At 46.5% G+C, this 20,648-nt stretch overlaps 1 protein-coding gene across 6 annotated transcripts in view; it reads right to left on the bottom strand.

The window, feature by feature from the left end:
* The window catches only part of DPP9 (dipeptidyl peptidase 9), a 43,863-nt gene extending 24,500 nt beyond the window's left edge, over positions 1-19,363 (bottom strand). Inside the window, exons 1-14 of one of the 6 annotated variants that reach the window (XM_078874569.1) lie at positions 19,154-19,363; positions 13,876-13,985; positions 11,574-12,001; positions 11,024-11,136; positions 9,937-10,113; positions 9,131-9,299; positions 8,074-8,184; positions 7,531-7,659; positions 6,421-6,482; positions 4,940-5,040; positions 3,323-3,494; positions 2,622-2,781; positions 1,795-1,871; positions 1,244-1,396 (exon numbers count right to left, since the gene is read on the bottom strand). In XM_078874569.1, the coding sequence (XP_078730695.1) occupies positions 1,244-1,396; positions 1,795-1,871; positions 2,622-2,781; positions 3,323-3,494; positions 4,940-5,040; positions 6,421-6,482; positions 7,531-7,659; positions 8,074-8,184; positions 9,131-9,299; positions 9,937-10,113; positions 11,024-11,136; positions 11,574-12,001; positions 13,876-13,937 (1,914 nt within the window). In that variant the 5' untranslated portion in view covers positions 13,938-13,985; positions 19,154-19,363. Of the gene's footprint in view, positions 1-1,243; positions 1,397-1,794; positions 1,872-2,621; positions 2,782-3,322; positions 3,495-4,939; positions 5,041-6,420; positions 6,483-7,530; positions 7,660-8,073; positions 8,185-9,130; positions 9,300-9,936; positions 10,114-11,023; positions 11,137-11,573; positions 12,002-13,875; positions 13,986-19,153 lie in introns of those variants that run through there. The other 5 variants (XM_078874570.1, XM_078874571.1, XM_078874572.1 and 2 more) reach the window with 5 other exon arrangements.
* Positions 19,364-20,648: the final 1,285 nt, after the last annotated feature.

Below are 20,648 nucleotides of genomic sequence, written 5' to 3'. Positions count from 1 at the left end.
CTCGGCCAGTTCAATGCGATGAGACGGCGGTGAATGACGACACTCGGGGAAAGAGGTTCCATGCAGTGCCTGCAGTGCCCGAGGGTTCGTCAACCGGTGGACCCCCACAATGCCGCATGTTGCTAAATATGACCACCCCACCCACCCCGTCGCCATCCCCCCACCGCCCCCCCCACAAAAAACATGACTCCCCGAGACAAGAGGTACAGATTCGTGAGATCGAAGAGCAATGAGGCGCAGATAAGAAAAAATATGAGCGGTACAGATTGACGGTCACACGTATAGGCGTTATGACGATGCAGTGTGACGTCATTCGTTTAACACGCAGCCTTTCGCGACCAATATTATCTATAATATATGAAAAGAATGTGGTTATATCGTGTAAATATGTGTCGTTAAACCCAGCACCTCCCGACACAGCCAATTCGTAAGGTTTGTCACGTAAACAGAACGTGCCAATTCATCACTAGTACAACACACCGGTGTGTTGGAGAGAAAATCCACAACATTTACAATCCGAGGATAACATTTCACCAGTAATTACAACTAGCATCATCAGGCGGACAGCCAGATGTGTGGAGAAATCCTCCTATTTCGTTTCTTAAATAGATGGAGTCACTTGTGAGCCCTTCACGTGCGAAGGGGGGGGGGGGTAAAAAAAACCCTATGTTATGTTATTACATAGGATGTCACGTGACCTGCCAGCACGTGCTAAAATACAGTTCTAAAATCCTCTTGTATACCATTTTTAAAGAAAATAATAATACTTGCATAGATATTGCGGCCATAACTTAACGTAACGTCTGAATAGCGCTGTCTTGTAGCCTAGGTGACCCAGCCTGTCCCCGTAAATAAGGCACAACATTTTTATCGAGCAGCTCCCAACTTGTAGATACACACGCAGGCTGTGTCCTGAGCTCCCTCGCTTGAGCTTGAAAGCTTTGCGAACGTGAAGTAAAACCTTCAAGTTACAAATCCCGACGTTTTTTTCCCCCGTTGAGCCAGGCTCTAAGACGTGTCCTACGGTGATTGTGGTAGGAGTGGTGTTGTTGTTGCTGCTGTTGTTGTATCAATAGTGTTGTTGTGTCTGTGGTGTTGTTGTTGTGTCTGGGGTGTTGTTGTTGTATCTGTGATGATGTTGTTGCTGTTGTTATATCCGTGGTGTTGTCGTTGGTGTTGTCACTTTAATGTCCGTGGTCGTGGTGTTGTTGTTGTTGTCACCATGTCCCGGGGTGCCTCTCACCTGGCTGAGCGTGCAGGTGTGCGAGTATCCGGGCTTGGTGAGGCGCACCACCTCGCCGGCACTCTCGTAGCTCACGACGTACAGGTGGTGCTCCAGGGGAGAGTCCATCGTGCCCTGGAAGAAGACTAAGCCGCGGCGTTCGTCCACCCACACCTGCCGGCACAAAGGTCCCCCACCGTACAGCTTTACACGCTGCCGGGGCAAGCGCTGCTAGAGCAGTACGCAAAAATGGGGAGGGTACAACCATGGACCAGAACTTTCTCTCCCCAGTGGCAATGTATTTTTACACATCGCACCAGGTACTCAATTGAGGCCAAGTAGATCTAGAGGAGGCAGCCCAGACAATAGTCATTGGCGTTTGCCGTGAGCGGGAATCGAACTAAGGTCGCTTGAACTGTGCGCACTCTCATGGCGCACGTATAATAACGGAGGCATCACGCCAGGTCTCTCTTGGATCCAGGGCTGCGTGCTACAGTTAACAGCCTCAAGCGGGGAATTTAACCAGCAGGAGTCCCGGTGACAAACTGCCACTAACCCCATGCCACCCTTACCTTGGAGCCCTGCTTCCCCAGCACCTCCCAGTTGCCGCTCGTGAGCGCCACCTCCGTCACGGGGCACAGGAAGTCTTCTGTAAGGAGAACCGCATGGTGGACACCCATCAGATGGACCATCATTCGACTGCTGCCCACCAGCCAGCATGGAACCCACGACACATCTCGTACATTACACGGCTGACGGATGAGAAACTAATATTTGCAATTTTTTTCAGTTTTAGCCCAATTGTGCAATCGGTGTCATGCCATGAGAGGAGAAATGAATTGAGAACTCTGGCAAAGCAGTGCAACTATATTTGTGTTTGAGAAAGGCCAACGGAAGTGGATATCAGAAAGCCACTTCTGGGTTCCTATCAAATGACCCTCTGGTCCACACAGTATCGAGCAGCACTTTTCTACCTGAGCACTCTCATGGCGCACGTATAATACCACTGAGATTCATGTTTGACACTTGAAATTAACACCCGATACTTTAAATTAATCCGAATGGATTCACAAACCTGGCTCATTCACAGGCAGCTGTCTGGACCTCAGCGGCGGTGCCAGCTCATCGCTCAAAGCCATCCGGCCACCTCAACAACAAATAATTTTAAGCAAAAACCCCCGAAGATCACCCTAGCAATAGCTTGTATGTGATGTCAGTTCTGTCATTAATCTATTAAGGATGTGGATTTACCATCTGTGTAGGGCACTCAAGTGGGTAAACATTCCCGTGACCAATGCACAAATTCAGCACACCTCTAGATTACGGAAACATGAATCACGCCGATAAATCCCTCCACCCTGGCACCGGCGGTGGCAGTGCCGTGGGGTACCGTGCGTACCAGGTGCAGGGCTGTGATGCGCCGAGCGTCTGTAAGAGCTGGGCGCCAGTGTGGCCGTGACGCGGTACAAATGGCGGAAGCCGGTGCGGCACTCGCTCGCCCACAGGAAGGTCAGCTCGTCCTCGCGCGTTTGTGCAAACGGGTGGAATATGTCGTGCACCTGAAAGTAACACAGCCAAGGCCCACATTCGTTCATTACTCATACTTGTGCGTGCATGTGTGCGCGTAATGGTTAGCGCCCCGCGCTACGAACCCGGCAACCCAAGTTCCATTCCCGCTCACGGCCAATACCAATTATGGTTATCTGAACCGGTCCTGGGCCTCCTCTAGGTCGACTGAGCCTCAAATGAGTACCTGGTCTGGTGTGCAAACATCACTGCTGGCGAGACAAAGGCAGTCGGGCGAGATGCTGACCACCCACCACTGGTGTACCATGCCAGCCTTCATAGATGCTACTCGCTAACAGTACTTGCCCCAACAATATGTTAAGGCTATATGGGGATCTTTGTCTTTGCATAAGGGGATGCGCTGTGGCACAATGATTAGTGAACCCGGAAAACAGAGTTCGATTCTGAGCGATATCTGAACCGGGCCTCCCGTAGGTTGACTTGGCTTTAAATGAGTGCCCGGTGCAGTGTGTGACAAGAGGGGACCGGTTGTGGTTCCGATTCTGTGTGCATCGCGAGTGCTCGGTGGCTCACGTTGATCCACACGTCCGTCTCCTCCTGGTAGATGACGAAGGGGTTCACGTCGTCCGCCACGGGGCTCGCCCCTTCGTCCCCCTCTGTCGAGGACGGTGCCACGAACATGGCTGGGGGGATGAGTGCCAACTGCAGGCGCTGCTGGGGTCTGTCGACCAGCACCACCCACACACTGCACGGGGAGGAGGAGGTGAGAAGGGCAGCACTTGCTGCACAAATCAAACTAAACTAAACTATTTTTTTTATTTTACCAGGTAAGGCCCACTAAGCTAGACAGAGCTCTTTTCAGTAGCGACCTGGCCAAAAATGATAGCTCAACGAATTAATCACAGCCAAATACTCTAAATGCATGTTTATTCTAAATGTGGAGGGAAAAACTGAAAGACCACCGGAGAAAAAGCTACACATTCACAGGGAGAAGATGCAAACTCCAAATATACAGGCGTCATCATCATCAGCCACCATCAATCCACTACAGGATGGAGGCCTCCCCAAGCAATCACTATCTTTCATGGTGCTGCAATGTAACCAATTCAGCTCACACCTGCACACAACCCGACTCTATGGCTCCATCTCTCAGGAGCGTTCGCTATTATGATTTTCAATCTGTTGTTAGTCTCGACCTCCCTACCCCCAAAGTGCATAAAGTTCAAGAATACTTAAAAGGGCACGGAGGCACATGGCTATGATTAAGTGTTTTGGAGTTAAGGGTTCGTGGATTATGCAAATTGGTAGAACTGCGAAACCTGCTGGGTTGCGAGGTCACCGGGATATGGCAGTAAAGCAAGTAGTGAGCATATCTTTGAGTGTTATCCCCACATGGAAAACTATCAGTAAAAAGTAAATGGCCGAACATCTAATGCATAAGGTGCATGCAAGAAAGTGTTCAGGCTCGGTGTTAAATAAATAAATTACGTGATAATCTCAAAGAAAAACAGCTATTGTTTTGTAGAATTATACAAGAGGCAAATGTTTAGTTAGAGGGAATCTAAAACACAAACAGATCCAAATTGTAGAAGGGCTTATTGTTTGCGTATCCTATGCTGTACTTTATTTTTCATGCTTTTGTTCTCTGTCTATCTGCGACCCAGGTTCACTCTTGCCAATGAGAGTTATCTCACCCTGGGTTTACCAAAAATAAACTTGAACGTATCCTGGGTTGACAAAAGTGTAAAGCTTTGTAAAATATATATAGATGTTTTTTAAAAACACTTTTCAATTCACGGTAAGATGTTAACTCGTAGCGCTCACGTGACATCACCGCTGCATTTAAACGTACGAGGGAGCGACTTTCACAGCGCTTTAACCACACCTCTGATTAGCGTGGTTGCCGACGTACAGTGCGAAACAAGTTCAACGTACATAACAACCACGACCTCGATTTTAAACTTAAATATAATTCCGCTAAACAAAGCTGCCGAGTCCATTACTAACCCATCCGATACATAAACCTCGTGTTCATCGCATCATCCCGGATACGAGAAGCTGCACGATAAACAAACTAATTCCACTGGTCTCGCACATTTGTTTGAGCTCACACGTTTTAATACACGTGCCGGGCGCGGGCGCCGTTCCTCGACAAAGGGGGCACGCGAACAAAGAGACGAGGACGCTCACTATTTCCCGTCGGGCGTCCACCCGGCGCGCGTGATGTACTCCATGTCGGGGAAGAGCTCGTCGAAAGGCTGAACCAGCTCTAGCCCCACCACGTCCGTGATCTGCATGCAGGTCACACATTTAATAAAGTTGGGAGGAAGAAAAAAGAAATATGCACACGTGTGGATTATTCAGCACACTGCGATAACGCGTTTGTCTTTGGAAGTATTCTATTCCGATTTAACCCGAATTTTTATTTTACGAGGTAAGACCCACTCAGCTATGTGGCTCTTATTAAGAAGTGACCAGGCCACAAATGATAGCTCAACAAAGCGGCTCATCGCGTGGATATTTATAGCAGGCAAAACCTGGAGAAAAATCCAGGCAACCACTGGGAAAAACTCCAAATATACACGCAGCGGGGGCGGGATCGGACACACCTCCTCCTGTATACCAGGCGAAGTAGTTAACATCACCACCAGCAGCACGTTAGCCGACATAGCGGTCAGGGCAAAATGCAGTTGTAGACTTCCGAATAGTCCTTTGTGCAATGGTTTGTGTCTACAAGTTTCGGGCAATGCTTTGGTCACATTTGGCTGGTATTCAATATGGCAAGTCTATAAAAGCAACAACATTATTAAAGAGTTATTTTTATAATGGAACTTCTTTGGCAAAGTTATAGTGCCCCACAAGTTATAAACAGATTGAAATAATGTATAACGGTTTCAACCTCTTGTTGGATAGAGTTAAACATACTTAGGCAGTGGTGCACACACAAAATTCACCATATTCAGCAAAAACACTATCTTAACACAACACGGTGACCCAGTGAATAGTGCACTGTACTACAAACCCTGGTGACCTGTGTTTTAATTATTGGCCAAGGTGAACATAAGTGCCGAGTGAAATCTGAACTGGTCCTGTACTGCACCTTCCAGCCCCCACTTCATCAACCTGTAAACCACTGACCAACGTGGCCATAATATGGTCAACAGCCCCCTTGAGTGACGATGCATGTCAGGGGTTTCAATCAGATTACGATTGACATAGGACTCATTTAGCTGTTATATTACGTCTAAGCACAAACCTCAACGAATGGCAAGGCATTTCTCTCCGAGTCGAGAGACAATGGGATGTATTTCCAGTTTTTTTTATGTGTGCTTTGCATGTGGCAGGAAAGTGGAGTAACCAGATATAACTCGAAGAACTTCACTGATAAGTGAGCAACCCAGTTTCTGTACTGTCATCATTTGCCTACCTGGCCCCACAGGTAAGCTTGATCATGTCTGGCTTATTAACGCAATGCCACATCCTGGAGGTCTTGTACAGTATTTAGCTAATTGCTATAAAGTCAGGATGCAAGTCTGGCACACATTTTCCAGCGAATGGTGATATCTATCCCACAGCAAAAACAGCCGCCATTCGCCACTAAGTGGCGGTGACGTCACCACAAGATTTTTATCCAGAAGAGTGATCAACATTGTGAAAGCATGCAAACTCACCTGCCCGTCACTGCCTATACTGAATTCTGATATTCTCAGTGTGACACGGGGATTCTTTGTGCCTACAAAGTAAACACATACGCACAAAACAACATTGTAATTTCCACGCACAAAATATATACTTCTTAACAGGAAACCCCGTGTTTGTAATATACCTTCTGCTCAATACCATAACAATCTCCAGTCGTTGTTTATATGCAGCAATTAATCTCTTTCGTCTCAGGAACCAAGTTTACAGCAGGCACGTAAAAAATACATTGACTAAAATCAATGTTTACACTCGAGATAAATAAATTGTATCAGAAGACGCGTGCAAGTATTGATTGCTTACAATGTGCAAATTCTAGGCACGTGTTGCTTTTGAGCGGCAAGAATGAAGGAGAATGAACATGGAAGACATACGAGACATAACAAACCGACTCAACGCAAAAGATTAAAAATAAAGAGACCCAACCCTTGAATAAATTCATGACCCTGAACAGCAACATTTCAAACTACAGGGAGAGTGATTCACCTCATTCTTTAGAACTGCATTTTGTGTTTAGTTGGTCGACCTTTCCCTGCACTTCCGATTACCGCGGTTGGCTAATCCTACACAATGTGGCCAATCCCTACACGGTTCAATCATTTGTGCATATAACCAATTTCCATGCAACTTTCAAGTCAGTCAGAAGTAAACCAGTAATATTTTTTTTAAAGGAGCGCAGGGGGGACCGCATTCTCATTAATTGGCGGCAGAGCCAATCTATCCATTTTCGTGTTCCGATTTCATCTTTGGGTTTTTCAACGTGCCGTTTGGCGTGCGATCCACTTGCTGGGGAGCTTCGTCGAGAACCGAACTCAGGAAACGGAGAAGCTCCCAGCAACAACCGCGAAACGTCGACATCGTGCCGGACGGCATGCGGTATGACCCCAAGAACACATCAGGGAGTCGCGCAGCACAACCGCAAAAAACTAGGCGGCAAGTAATCTCTTCGTTTGACCATCACCGTCCAACTCCCATGAACCACGTCACTGTAATGCATAAGGCTCACGGCTAAACCAGAACTCGTTTAGTCTTAGCGAGTTCGTTAACCCAGCACTGGCAAGCAGCAGTGTGGCACGCGTCACCTGCGCGTGGGTATCTGTAGGCATCGGATTTCCGCTCCTCCAGCGCGGGCGAGGGCACGTGGATCACCTCCACCTCAGCCTCGTCCACCTCCTCGTACAGAACCTGCAGCCTGCGGCTCCCATCTTCGTCTGGACGACACGCACGCACGTGTATGCAAGGTTTAACTACACACATATATATACTGACACATAAAACCAAAGAGAAAGATCCCCCATATAGCCTTAGCAGACTGTACGGGTAAGTACTTTTAGCGAGCATCTAACGGCCGGCACAGAGCATGAGGGGGTGGGTGGGCAACACCACAACCGACCCTCGTTGCACTATCGCTCCCCACTGCTCCACAAATGCAGACACACTGTACACATGAAGATAAACAAACCATATGTAAAGACACCCTTCATACAACACCACGCAAACACAGCGCACTAAACACACAAGCGTACAGAGCACATACGCACGTACGCACAATGACAAACGGTCCTTAAAGTCGAAGCAGGGAGTCTGCCCAGCGGAAGGGGCAGCGATTGTGAAGAGGCACTCACTCTGGCGGTTGGTGGGACTGCACCAGTATCCCGTGTAGCGATCAAACTCCTCCTGGATGACAAACGTGGCCACGCCGGCAGAACGGCAATCCTCCAGCACGCCACCCACTCCTTCACCATCACACAAACATACAGGCAAGCACACACGCCAGCATTGCAATCTGTGCGTCAATGCCATTATGGTGCCGAGATGGTAACTACCGTCACATGGTATACAGGGGGGTGTGGGTTTGATTCCGGCCCTGGCGCCTAGTATATTTGGAGTTTGCTTGTTCTCCACATGGTCACGTGGATTTTTCTCCATATCCTCTGGTCTTTCCCGTAACATTTAGAAATAGGAGTTGAGTATTTGGCTGATATTAATGTTCACGTGATAAGCCATTTCGTCGAGCCATCATTTGTTGCTAGGTTGCTTCTGAAAAAGAGCTTTAAAGCCCAGTGGGCCTTACTTGGTAAAATAAAAAGTATAGTTGAATAGTTTAGTTTATAACGATCATCTGTGGACACTAAGGCATTAAAACACCTGTGTACCCTAGCGAACCATTAGTCATTCATGTTTGCCGAGAACATCGGCCAGCTACACTCGAGAATCCGGTTTAATCAGAATCGTTATTTAGACTGAAGGAGCTCTTTTTCACAGATGTCCAGTACGGGCGGGGTCAGCAAGTCACAACAGCAAACGGTACAACAAATACTATAGGAGTGCAAAATAGAAAAAAAGGCAAGTCGCTAAATATTTAAATATTAAATAAATTCATTATACAAGTCTGATTTATCAAGCTTGGGAAAGGCAGGAAAAACAACAACAACATAATCCCAGACCATACCACAATAACACCACAGAGCAGTTGTCCCTAAATACAATAAAACATGAACATTGAACTATCGATACTACACAGGTAATGATCAAAGTTTCACAAATTTGCAAATGTGACAGCTGTATCCAGCAACTAATCTTCGGCTTCAAGGTATTTTTTTAAGGAAGATTTACGACGTTTTAATGACAGGGGACTTCAACCTGCATTCAAAACCCAGGATGACGGTGGCACGGGCTCACCCTTGCGCGTGTGCGTCAGGCGCAGTTCCTGGCCCGTGCGTATGTTGGTCACCCACAGGTCACCGCTGTGAATAAACGTGACAAGGTCTGGCTCCGGCGGGCAGATCTTGGGGTCCATGCGGCTGCCCGTGCACTCTGTACGGACCTCTGTGGGCTTCAGTGGTGAGGTCTGGCGGCGGTGGGTGGTGGGAACGTTTATATATGTTAATCGCAAGCTGGATTGGTGGCCCCGGCTAAGAGGCGGGGAAGATTTAAAATCAGTCTAAGATCTTCCCCCCCGCCACCCCCTTTCACCAACCCACACTGACCAGCATGGGGTGAAGCATGGTCATGACCGACACACAGAGCTGTCACGTAAAGCTGTCAATAACGAGTCATAATAATAATACAGGTTTTGGGGTTAGATCGCGTTATTTATAAATGTGTCATCACCCTCGTGAAAGCCTACGTGCAAAAATAACGAGTCATTAAACAGTAGGCATGCAACCACAGATTGATTTGTACGCACATTATAATGCACAAATATTATTCTGAATGTAAAAAAGTGTATGCAACTTTTTCGTTATGGTCAAAATGATTTGGCAAAATTTAGATGGACAGTACAGATGACACATACAAAACAATTGAGACAGACAGTACAAAAGTGTACATGAGACCGTATAGGTGTGACAGAAGACAGTGAGTACTGATGACTGTAAACAGGTGAGAGGGGGAGACTGACGGGAAATTACAGACGGGAGAGGAACAACGAAGATGACGAAGACGGGACACCAACCAAAAGGAGACGGAAGAGGCAGGAGACTCACCAGGAAAGTGCTGTTGGTGCCACCGTCCTGGCAGTAGAAGAGGCTGCCGCTGGCCTGGAACAGGAAGGTGCCACTGGTCTTGTGGTGGTCGTAGGAGGTGATGCCGAATGTGCCGAGCCGCTTGCGCTCACGCAGGAGCTCCTCCTCGCGCGAGTATGCGCCAAACAGCGGCGTGGCCTGCATGGGCCGGGGGGGGGAGGGGGGGCAGGACGTCGATTACAGATTCGACAGCGTGCGCACGCATCTATGGAAAACTTCTTTCGTAGCCAACCGCGGTAATCAGAAGTGCAGGGCAAGGACAACCAACTAAGCACAAAATGCAGTTCTAAAGAAATTAGTTCTAAATCTAGGCGATTTTAAAGTCCACAGCTCCAGTGGCTTCCGAATTTCGGAAGGAAGAGTGTTCAAGACTGCCCCAGAAGCGCATCTGAAAGTGTGCGCTGCAGTGACCATTTTGCGTAGCTCAACATAGCAGGGCAATTGTAAAGCCGGTGGGCTCTCTCCAAATAACATGGTCCACCACGCAGTGTCTGGCTCTCTGAGACTCTGAGATTAAGAAAAAAACCTAAGAATCCTTAGGGTTAATTTCTATAAGTCTCTCTTTCACACCAAGCATTTGATATGGGACCTATGAAAAAAGTATATTATAAGAATATGAATTCATGCAGTCACGAAAACTTTAAGTTATGAAATAAGTGTTCATCACATTGTGATCAAGCCAACATTTTAACGTTCAGAATTTGACTATGCAGAATTATAATGACTAACAATATTTAAAACGCAATGTTATTTCGTGCCGTTATTGGCGATTGGGCCGAGGGCATAAACTTCGTGCCGCTTGAGAACTCGGTTTAATCAGTCAACTGCCTGGATTTACTACGGTGTCAACCCAGAGCTCTAACCTCTGTGGCACCCGACGACTCACTGGGAGATAAGAATGCTTAGGTGGTTCAAAGCCTCAATGGTGTCAGCTCAGTTCTTCGAGATGACCATACAATATAAGATTCAGCCAACCCATGTAACGGGTAACTGGCGTACTATGAGCTGCCGTTGTTAGACGCGTGCCCCCCAGCATTAATGGACTCACCGTGAAGTGGTTGAGCATCTGCCGCCACGTGAGAATCATGAAGCCGTCTGGGTCGATGGACTTGGGAATCTCAGAATACAGCAAGGAGCTTTCTCTGCTGCCAAAAGGCATACCTGGAACACACACAGACGTTACAAAATTATAGACTCGCTACCCTTGCGAGTCCTGTTTAATCATGGGGAGGATGGAAGCCGAGATCATTACTTTGAAATAAGCAACTCGGCCATCTACAGTGTAGCTGTTTTTATTTGATAGAATTTACCCCCAGATTTATGCCAATTGCGCTAATAGAGTCATGCCCAAAGACCAAGTGTCCATTTGGGTGGCTCGTTGTGCATTGCAATCGTGTTACGGAATGGCCCCCAGAAGTGGCCATCCCAGAGCCACCTCTTCAGATCCTTTCAATGAACTGGTCCAAAGAGTAGAGAGCAGCACCTCCCTACCTAATCTGCCATATACGGGCAACGTTCGATCACGCGTCTACTCTTCCCGCTCGTCCACATGTCCATCTGAAAAGCAGCGGGAACGCAGGTGGCCACGTGGGTCTCACCCAGGTAGTAAACGCGGTGCGAGTGGGGCTCCGTGGGGGCTCCGTTCTTGGCCACGAAGATGAACTCGTGGGGGGCCTTGCTGGCGAGTAGCCCCTGGTGCTTGCGGCTGGAGCGAATCACGTCGCGCAGGCCTTCCCACGTATGCGACGTCACGGCGAAGCGAGCGGCCGCGTCCGCGGCCACCCCCGATCCCTCGGCACCACCTCCACAGCCACGTCCGCCACCGCCACAGCCACGTCCGCCACCGCCGCCGTCACCACCACCCAGCCGCCCCCCATCTCCGGCAACGCTGCCCCCGCTGATGCTCGGACCGCCGCCGCCACCGCCAGCACCGGTGGCGCCAGGTCCTCCAGCGAACACATCCGCAGCCTCGGGAACCTCGGTGCTCTCCGAAAGCAACTCACATACCGCCGCCTGGGCCATGTCGCTGGTAGCAGAGAACAAATGGGTGGGGCGGACAGCCGGACAAACATTAAATCACAGCTTTGCACAGTAACGCAACAAGTTCCAGCGTTAATGAGATAATGGCCAGCGCAGGAATTCCAACACTACATTCCTCACGACCACACAAAGCTACTGCTCTGCATGTCGACCAATTTATCTCCGATCTAATACGTGTTCATTCGTCACGTTCTGCACTTGTCCAATAATTGCTAAACATGCCCAACACACACAAAGCTTCTATGCAGAATTTAATTGGCACGCTCTGTAGAATGCATTAACAATCATCAGACGTGTAACAATTTAACTTGTATTCAAAAGGAGGAGAATCTGAAAAGTCAAAAAGGTGTGTAGCGTATTGGGCCAGGAGGAATGGAATTTGGGAAATACCGCACTAAGGCAATCATGAGGGACAATGACAACAGGCTTACAGCAACTATCACAACTTTGCACATCAACGGTCTAAAATGACATAATTCTGTTAAGCCAGTGATATATATGGTTGATGTGTGTATTTCATGAACAATGATTGATCCATGGAGCACACAACCTCGGGCAGTCATGTGATATTTGTCTGCAATCCAGTTGATCGATGAGTAAGAGAGCCAGGCGTGTCCAGACATAGCAACTGCAGTAAAAAAAATGTTTTACACTAAAAGGCATGTGGCAATTATTACGGTGATAACTGCCACAAAACTGCCCCTGTGACACAGGCTTCAAATGAGATGTGTGTCTGGCCAAGGCAAGACCTGACGGATGCAACTGTAAAAATTGTGTAATCTTACTTTACAGCGATAAAAATAAACCACTTGGTCCTGTTGCTTGTTTCCCCACAACCCGCCTATGACCAAATTACCTGGAATGCACCCGATCTCGTCAGATCCGAGCGAGTCTGCATACTGCTTGGATGGGCGAACGGATGCGGGGGTTGATTTAGCCATACTTTGCCACGCGAGTCAGTGCGGGTTGGGTGAAGGCGGGGAGCTTAGAGCCGATAGCATAGTACAGCACAACAACGTATGTTGCTGCGCTGCCCTCTGCCCCACACAAAACATTGCAATTATCTTTAAAATGCGTCTTTTTCACGCAGGTTTGTCAATCATTTAAAAATGTGCATTGCATGCCAAGCAAGACAGATGATTTAACATTCATAATTTAAATAGGCATAAAAATGAGCAACACTATGTACCATTTTCTACAATCCACAGAAGTAGTAAATCCAAAGTGTTCAAATTTACATAAATCGGTTAATTTTTTATTCGTTAATGAACGAGTCCCGACTTATAACGCGCAACAAAATTCACGCAGCGAGCGACTAAAAACACAAGTCGCTGCCATGTTGCTATTCTCTGCTTTCACACAATTGCAAGCTATTTTTGTATAATTCACGTCTCCCTGGAGATTCTCTCTCATTGGGCTCTCACCTGTTTATAAATAATTGATTAAGAGTCACTTCAATAGGGCTCTTATCCACACTCGGGCCACACCCTTCATTCGCCCTACAAGTGGAGTTTGCCACTTGTCAATTGGACCAGCATTGTCATTCTCAGAGCTGGTAAACGCAAAGTGAAGTGAAAAACCAAATTGAACCACGATTTCTTTGTACATTCATTGGCGACTAGGCTGAAAGCCACCTACTTGCTACACTCGAGAACCCAGCGCAATTACCGACGGCTAAAACCTCGATTCAAACTCAGGAGGATCTCAGTGCTGCAGATTCTAGTGCTCCGACCTTCCGGCCACTTTTGTACATGTGCATGCAAATCCAATGCTGCTCATGGGGAAAAAATTACCTTAATAACCGTACCGACAAAACGTGTTAAGAGCATTCCGCTCTCAACACCTATGGGCGCCATGTACCTTGTGTTGCTACCTACACAGTCGTCTTCAGAAAGCCTCCTCACTTTTTTTGCTGTCTGCATCAACAGCTAGGCTGCTCGGGACTCGGCGTGAGGTCAAACACCTGCACGCTGACGACGGCGGAAACACGCGCAGAGTTAAACGACAACGCAGACAACGCATCACGTAGTGTGCATCCCTATCCCTCCCCCCTGGTCAATCAAATGCTGGATGAGGGCTTGCCCAACGCTGTGCAAGTCATGGGGGTTGTTTGACCATACTTCGCCAGGCTGGGGACGTGGGGGCTGGTGAAAGTCGGGGGTAGGGGAGGCATAGATGGGCGAACAATAAGAACACAGTGCAACAATGTGCATCATTTGATGGCCAAGCCACTGGGGAAAAATGAATCACACTTAGAACTTTTGGGCACACTGCTTTAGCGCGTTTCTCGTGATGTCACAGCGGGAGTCTTCTTAACGTACGAGGTGGCGCCCCATGACTCTGGCTACATCCCGACGACATGTGGTGCATGCTGGGAGCCGTTTCCATGTTATTCTCTGGAGCCCAGCATGAGGATTTGAAACCAATAAGTGGAGAAGTGGTGTAGTGGTTCGCGCAATGAGCTATGGACCAAACAAAATGAGTTTATCCTTTGTCATCAGTGGTGAGTGGAATCTGAAATGGTCCTTGGCTCCTTCAATCCCCACTGATCAGCATGCTCAAATAATGGTGAAGCATGGTCAAATTTTAGCAGTGGTTTAACAAATGCATGCAAATTAGCAAGGCCATAACATTGTCACTTAAAAACGTAATTCCGTGTTTATATACACAATCAAATTTCAACGGCTACATTACCACAGATCAATATTGCTTTGAAAAGAAAGAAAATAACATCCAACTGTTTTTTTAAATGTACTTCCCATAATACCTCATTCATTGACCCACTCACTCTTTAAAAAAAAAACAATTGTATTGATTGTATCGTTGTAATTTCACAAGACAACAAATTCCATTCGCATCTCACAACAACATCCATCGGGAAAATATTGTTTTCAACATAAAATTGCGATCTGCCCAGTGTTGGGTAATCGACACCTATTTAAGCGAATCAAGAATTCGCTTTGTGGGAGTCACCTTCCCAGCTTTGCGAGGGGGACTAGAAAAATACACTAAGGATAACTTAAGGCTTTATAAGTAATATGACAATCCTGTATTTAATATTTACAGGGTATCATCCATCAAATTGCTTTTATTCAGAATACCATGCATTTGTTTGGTTTCACTTCAAAATTGTCCTAAGAGCTGTGCCGCTAGGCTTTGTGCGCATTAGCTGCTGCCAGTCCTCAAAAGTAAACAATGCTACGGACAACATAAAGCAAATGTGAAATTGATAAACTCTAATAAATGAATCAAATTTATTAACCAAGCGGTAGATGCTATGTATTCGTAACAAAGTAAAATGGAGCAAGAATTGACGCTGGATATGAAAACACCTCTTGGGAGCAAGGGCAGCTGTGCTTATACCTCAAGTGTGCTTTAAATGTAACTATTTGCATCCCCCACAACCACCAATGAAATTTAAGCACGTGTTGCTTATATAAGTGTGCTTGTATAGGTGTGCTTATATCTGCGTTGCATTGTATTATAGGATAACTACTTTCCAAAGGATGTTACTTACTTCAGGACTAATGTCTCGGCTTGAATACAACTGATAAAATCGTGGGAAGACGTTCTACATGTAGTTCCTTGGTTAAGATATCGCTCTGCTGCTGATAACTGTGAAATGGAATGTAACCCTTGCCATGTGACGAGCCATGGCAATTGCATGAAGGGGAATTCAATTGCGATGAAATACCCATAATGCTCAAGTCATGTTGAGCAACATTGGTCATGATGTTTTTATTTAAAAAGGGTGTAAGGCTATGGTGGCATGGTGCAGCACAATGGACGTGCGATTCTGAGGGCACCAGTTCAATTTGGAAGTTAAAACAACGAGTATGTCTCTTGAATTTCCCCACCGCCTCTCTCCACCCAGCAGTATACATTCATTTGCCAGGTTGTGTGTCGCAGGGCAAAGTGTGCGGGTATTACCACCTCTTCCAAGATGTCTGGCCAGCTTGGAAGAGTAGGCCAAATACGACCCGAGAACTTCCTGTATTGGAGACCCATCATCGGTGATGTTAAAAATCAATTGCAGGGCTGCACCTTTACCTATTATCATGTTACCTATTAAGAGCCATGAGCCAATGGCCCTTCATAGGTAAGGAAATATATATTTTTCCCTTTGAGGCAGTATTATCGACACACATGTTGAGTGTTTGTTATTTAAGCTTGTGCACCACTGCCAAAGCAGTACCACGAAGAAAGCATTACAAAACCAACATTCTGTTCGAATCGTACAAGCAAGGTGTTAACTGGCTGGGTGGCTCAAGTGACGAATGTTATTGTTCCTGTCAAACCAGTGAGTCAGTACTGCTGACATTCGCTGATGTTCAGGGTTAAAGCCCCAAGCAGTGCTCAACTAAAACAGGTTCTTGTGCACAGCTGCTTAGCCACCGATTAGTGTAAGTAATAACTATCCATCTAACAACACTCTTGCGCTCATGACAAGTACAGTGAATATTGTGTGTGGTAATCACCGACGTTTTATTTTCATATATTTTATGTATTCTATATAATGGAGTGCTGGTAATCCTCTCGGGTGCAGCCCAACTATTTGTCTGGTATTCTATCAAGTCTCCTCCCCCTTGGTCATGATCCCTTCGAGCAAATGTAATGTTGCCTCTCCAAGCCCACTTTTATGAAGAGTCAATATATTTCTAACTTGTGCCCTCTTATCTATCAGTTTCTCTTTCTGTCCATTGGTGCAATTTCAAACATGTTTCTCTCCATTCCTCTTTGTAAAAGAAGGGGACTCCAGCATGGCTGTGACTTCTCCAAAGGGTGCTATGATGGCACACCGGAAAGTCAAGTGGTTATGACTTTAAATGTAATATGGGTCACAACATCGGGGGGTACTGTTTCAAAACAGCACTTATGCCATCCTCCGATCAAGCTCTGAATGATTTAGCGTATACGACACATGTAGATGAAGTTACTGGGTGACTCATTTGGCTAATAATGCCCATGTCACAGCCCCTGTAAAATCCTGGGTTCTCAAAAGGGCAGTAAGACTTGATTACACCATATTCTAAAGTGCAATGGGCTCTGATGGTCTCAGCTGTTTTCACATGTCTTTTAGGGTGGCTAATTATGTTTGGGTTAGAACTCGGGTTATTATTTTATTGTTTCCCTTTTACGTGACTTTGCCGAAAGAACCAAGAATATGGTGTGGTTATGGTTAATGTCAGAGGATAACCGATTATCGTAGTAAGAGGTAATATTAATGTCGAATTACCTTGTGATGTTAAAATTATAACAAGGGTTTCATATCTAGGTAGTATGGTTATGCGGTTAGTTTTTGGGTTACAATCTGGTAGGCCAATGTAGTTTAAAAAATAAAATTGTTCAGGATTTAAATGGATTGTGGTAAGGGTTAGTACTAAGTTTATAATCTGGTTGGCCAGTTTAGTTATTATTCAGATTATGGGCAGGATGTAATTGTATAGTGTGGTTAAGGTAGGTTGTTATGGTTGTAATGGATGACTTGCGTGTGTCATGTACCCACTAAGACCATTCTCCTTGCCCAGGTGTCACAGACGGACCTTACAATTTCCTCTTTAGAGCCATTTTTTTTATCAAATGAGGGTGTCAAGTAAAAATGTCTTTCTCAACACAGTCCTGGCCTGAACTCCTCTCTGCTGGCAGCCGTAAAACACTTGTGGAAATTCCGCATTCTATGAGCCACACGATGGTATCATATATTCAACCATGAAGCAATGATAAGCCAAGCTGAAACACACCAGGAAATGAACTTGCGACTTTTTGACCAATCCACGTCCTCCGACTACGCAACTTCATTCCAGTTAAAATGTCTACGGTCCTGTATTACTATAATAAATACATAGTACTTTTAGACTTGCAATCATAGCACCATCACAATTAAATGTACCATCAAATTATTTACTGCTCATCATAATCCGTAACACTACTCTCGAAAGTAAAACATTGTGAAATTGTAGAAAGACAATCTCCCATTAGTGGAATGAGTCTAAAGTCAGGGGAATTTCCGAAACAGCGCATCTTATGTATTTATGTACTTGCGCAGAATCGTTGAATGGCGTTGCATAGAGCTTGACCCAGTCGTTTAAACCCATCATCCATTTGTGGTCGATACAATTTCTCTTTGTGGAAAATGAAGTGTATTCCCCACACTCCGAAGTGGAGAATCCACTTAATTTTTTTGTGGCGAGTTAAATTCATAGGACGGTTGTTACCCCCCAATAAAATATCAGTTCATTTATTGTAGCTACAGATCTAGGCTGCGTACCGTCGGAAAGGGGCCATTCATTTAGTACGTATGGATGGAGGGGAGGAGGGGGGGTTAACCCAAATGCGTACACTTGCGTATGGGGGGTCTACTGACAATGTACGTACGCATCGGAAACGGGGGGGGGGGGGAGATGAAGCCTCTATAATGTCTATATTGACCTTCCAATGAGTTAGACAGTCCGGCGGTGGTCTGTTTGCTTAAACGCGTTAATATTACTATTCCTTGATCGTTTCTGCGTGGAATCGGAGGGGGGGGGCGTCAAGCGTACGTACGCAGGTGGGGGAGGGGGATAAAAAGTATGCGTGCGAACAGGGAGAGGGGGGGTCAAGTTGACAAATTTTGTGCGTACGTACTTAATGTATGGCCCCAAATCGGACGCGTATGACATAGAGCTTGGTAAACACGAAACGTACTTTGAAAACAACCCCGGCGCGTCACAGTAACTTTAAAACACAACGTAAAGCCCATAACACAGCACGGCCGCCACGGCAGCCAACCCGAAATCAAGTCCTACTAAAGCCAGGGTGAAAGTCAACTTCGAGTGATGTTACTCTTCGCTCCCCGACTGCGGGTCCGTGACACCAAGCACCGACTCGCCATCATGAACCTCAGGAACCCGGCACAACACAAACACCCCCCCTCCTCTTCCTCACCACCTCGCAGACGAAGCCACCTGCCTCAAACCTCGCCGTCAACGGCACTCGCAAAAGAAGCGCACGAATGCACAGAGAGATAGAGAGAGGACGACGACGACTGTGATAAATACACGATTCAGACTCAAATCCCCTTACAAACTTTTCACTCGCAACGCCGTGAAGGGGGTAGGCCCCCAGCTTTGCCTAGGCCCCACCACCCCCCCACGCTCACCCGTCCGCTCTCTCAGCCCGCGTCGCGCTGGGGTTCACAACTTCGTGGCGCCGCGTCCGCGCGCCCCGCCGCGTTGCTCGTTAACGACTATTTATTTGACCGCGAGCGCCTCGTTGTTTGCTGTTGTTTGCTGCTGTTGTGGCTCAATCACGCACCTATCACCAGCAATGACTCAGTCTCCCCCACACGCCAAACGTTGCGACCTTTAACCCCGTCCCATCGCGGCCTCCTATTGGCCCGGAGCGCTTTAACGCCGTGACGTCATCGCGCAACGCCGGCGAAGCCGTCGCGTGCCGGCGGTGACGTTGTTTGTTTTTACGTCGTGCGTGATGACGTCACGGCGCGCGCCTGACAGGTCGCCGTCGATCGATTCCAACCGGGTCGATTACTCGCGATTCGATTTAATCGATGTTCGCAAATCGGCGATGGTCTTTTCCCTGCTGGATGATGACCTCACCTTGACCGGCTGTCGTAGTCAATTCTAGATTTGAAGCTTTCGTAGGTAAAAATAAAAATAATAGAAATAAAATAAATTAGACTTGTGTTGCCTCCGAAACGTCGTGATTTATTATTATTTCTATTATTATTTTAATTATTTTTTTTTACCTACGTGACTTTACCGAAAAACCTAAGAGTATGTCGTAGTCAAGGCCATTTAACCATCCATTTAGAACCAGCCCCTCGTCACACGGCGTCACAAAAAGTCAGACCCCCCCCCCCCCCTCAAATATGATTTGATTCACTTTAATTTATTTTTTATTTCTATTTATTTTTTACCTACGTGACTTTACCGAAAGAACCAAAGAGTATGCTTCAACTCACTTCAAACTATTGTCATTGTAGTGCGTATTTAATTTGGCGCTGCACTTTGATGTTGTAGCAGAAAACATTTAAAAAAAAGTATATTTAATTAAGTAGAACGTGTTGTCTATATTTATTTAAAGTTGCGCATTTTGATGTGACGTCACATTTCTCACCCCCCCCCCCCCTCGTCACGCATCGTCACAAATGTATGACCCCCCCCCCAATAGGTGCGTGACGTCATTTATGGACGGCCCCTTATTAGTCACCCCGTGCCCCTTATAAATCTCAACGTTCATCCTACAAAGTCCCATCACAAGGGAGAAACACAAACAAATAGAGAAAAACATTATTTTTTTTCCCGTATTGAAACGGCTGTACGCCGTATGGACCTGAAAACTCAATTTCCCTGTACAAGAATACGGGGTAAACCGTATTCTTGTACAGTTGACAGGTATGATAAGCTGATTTCACGTACTCCACTTAACAGTTATTGTGATGTCTCTAACTCTGTTCTCCAATCCGTGGGCTTACATGGCAAGGAATACTAACTATGAAAATATATTGATTTGAAGCTTTCGTGACTGCAGGAATCCATACTCTTTGGTTCTTTCGGTAAAGTCACGTAGGTAGAAAAATAATAGATCACGACGTTTCAATCGCAACGCAAGCAATCGTCATCAGGTGGGACAAC

Source organism: Lampetra fluviatilis, chromosome 39 (assembly GCF_964198595.1).
Source record: "Lampetra fluviatilis chromosome 39, kcLamFluv1.1, whole genome shotgun sequence".
In the NCBI taxonomy this organism is placed as follows: Eukaryota; Metazoa; Chordata; class Hyperoartia; order Petromyzontiformes; family Petromyzontidae; genus Lampetra; species Lampetra fluviatilis.
Note: the sequence above shows the minus strand (reverse complement) of the source record. Positions and strands in the feature narration are given on the sequence as shown.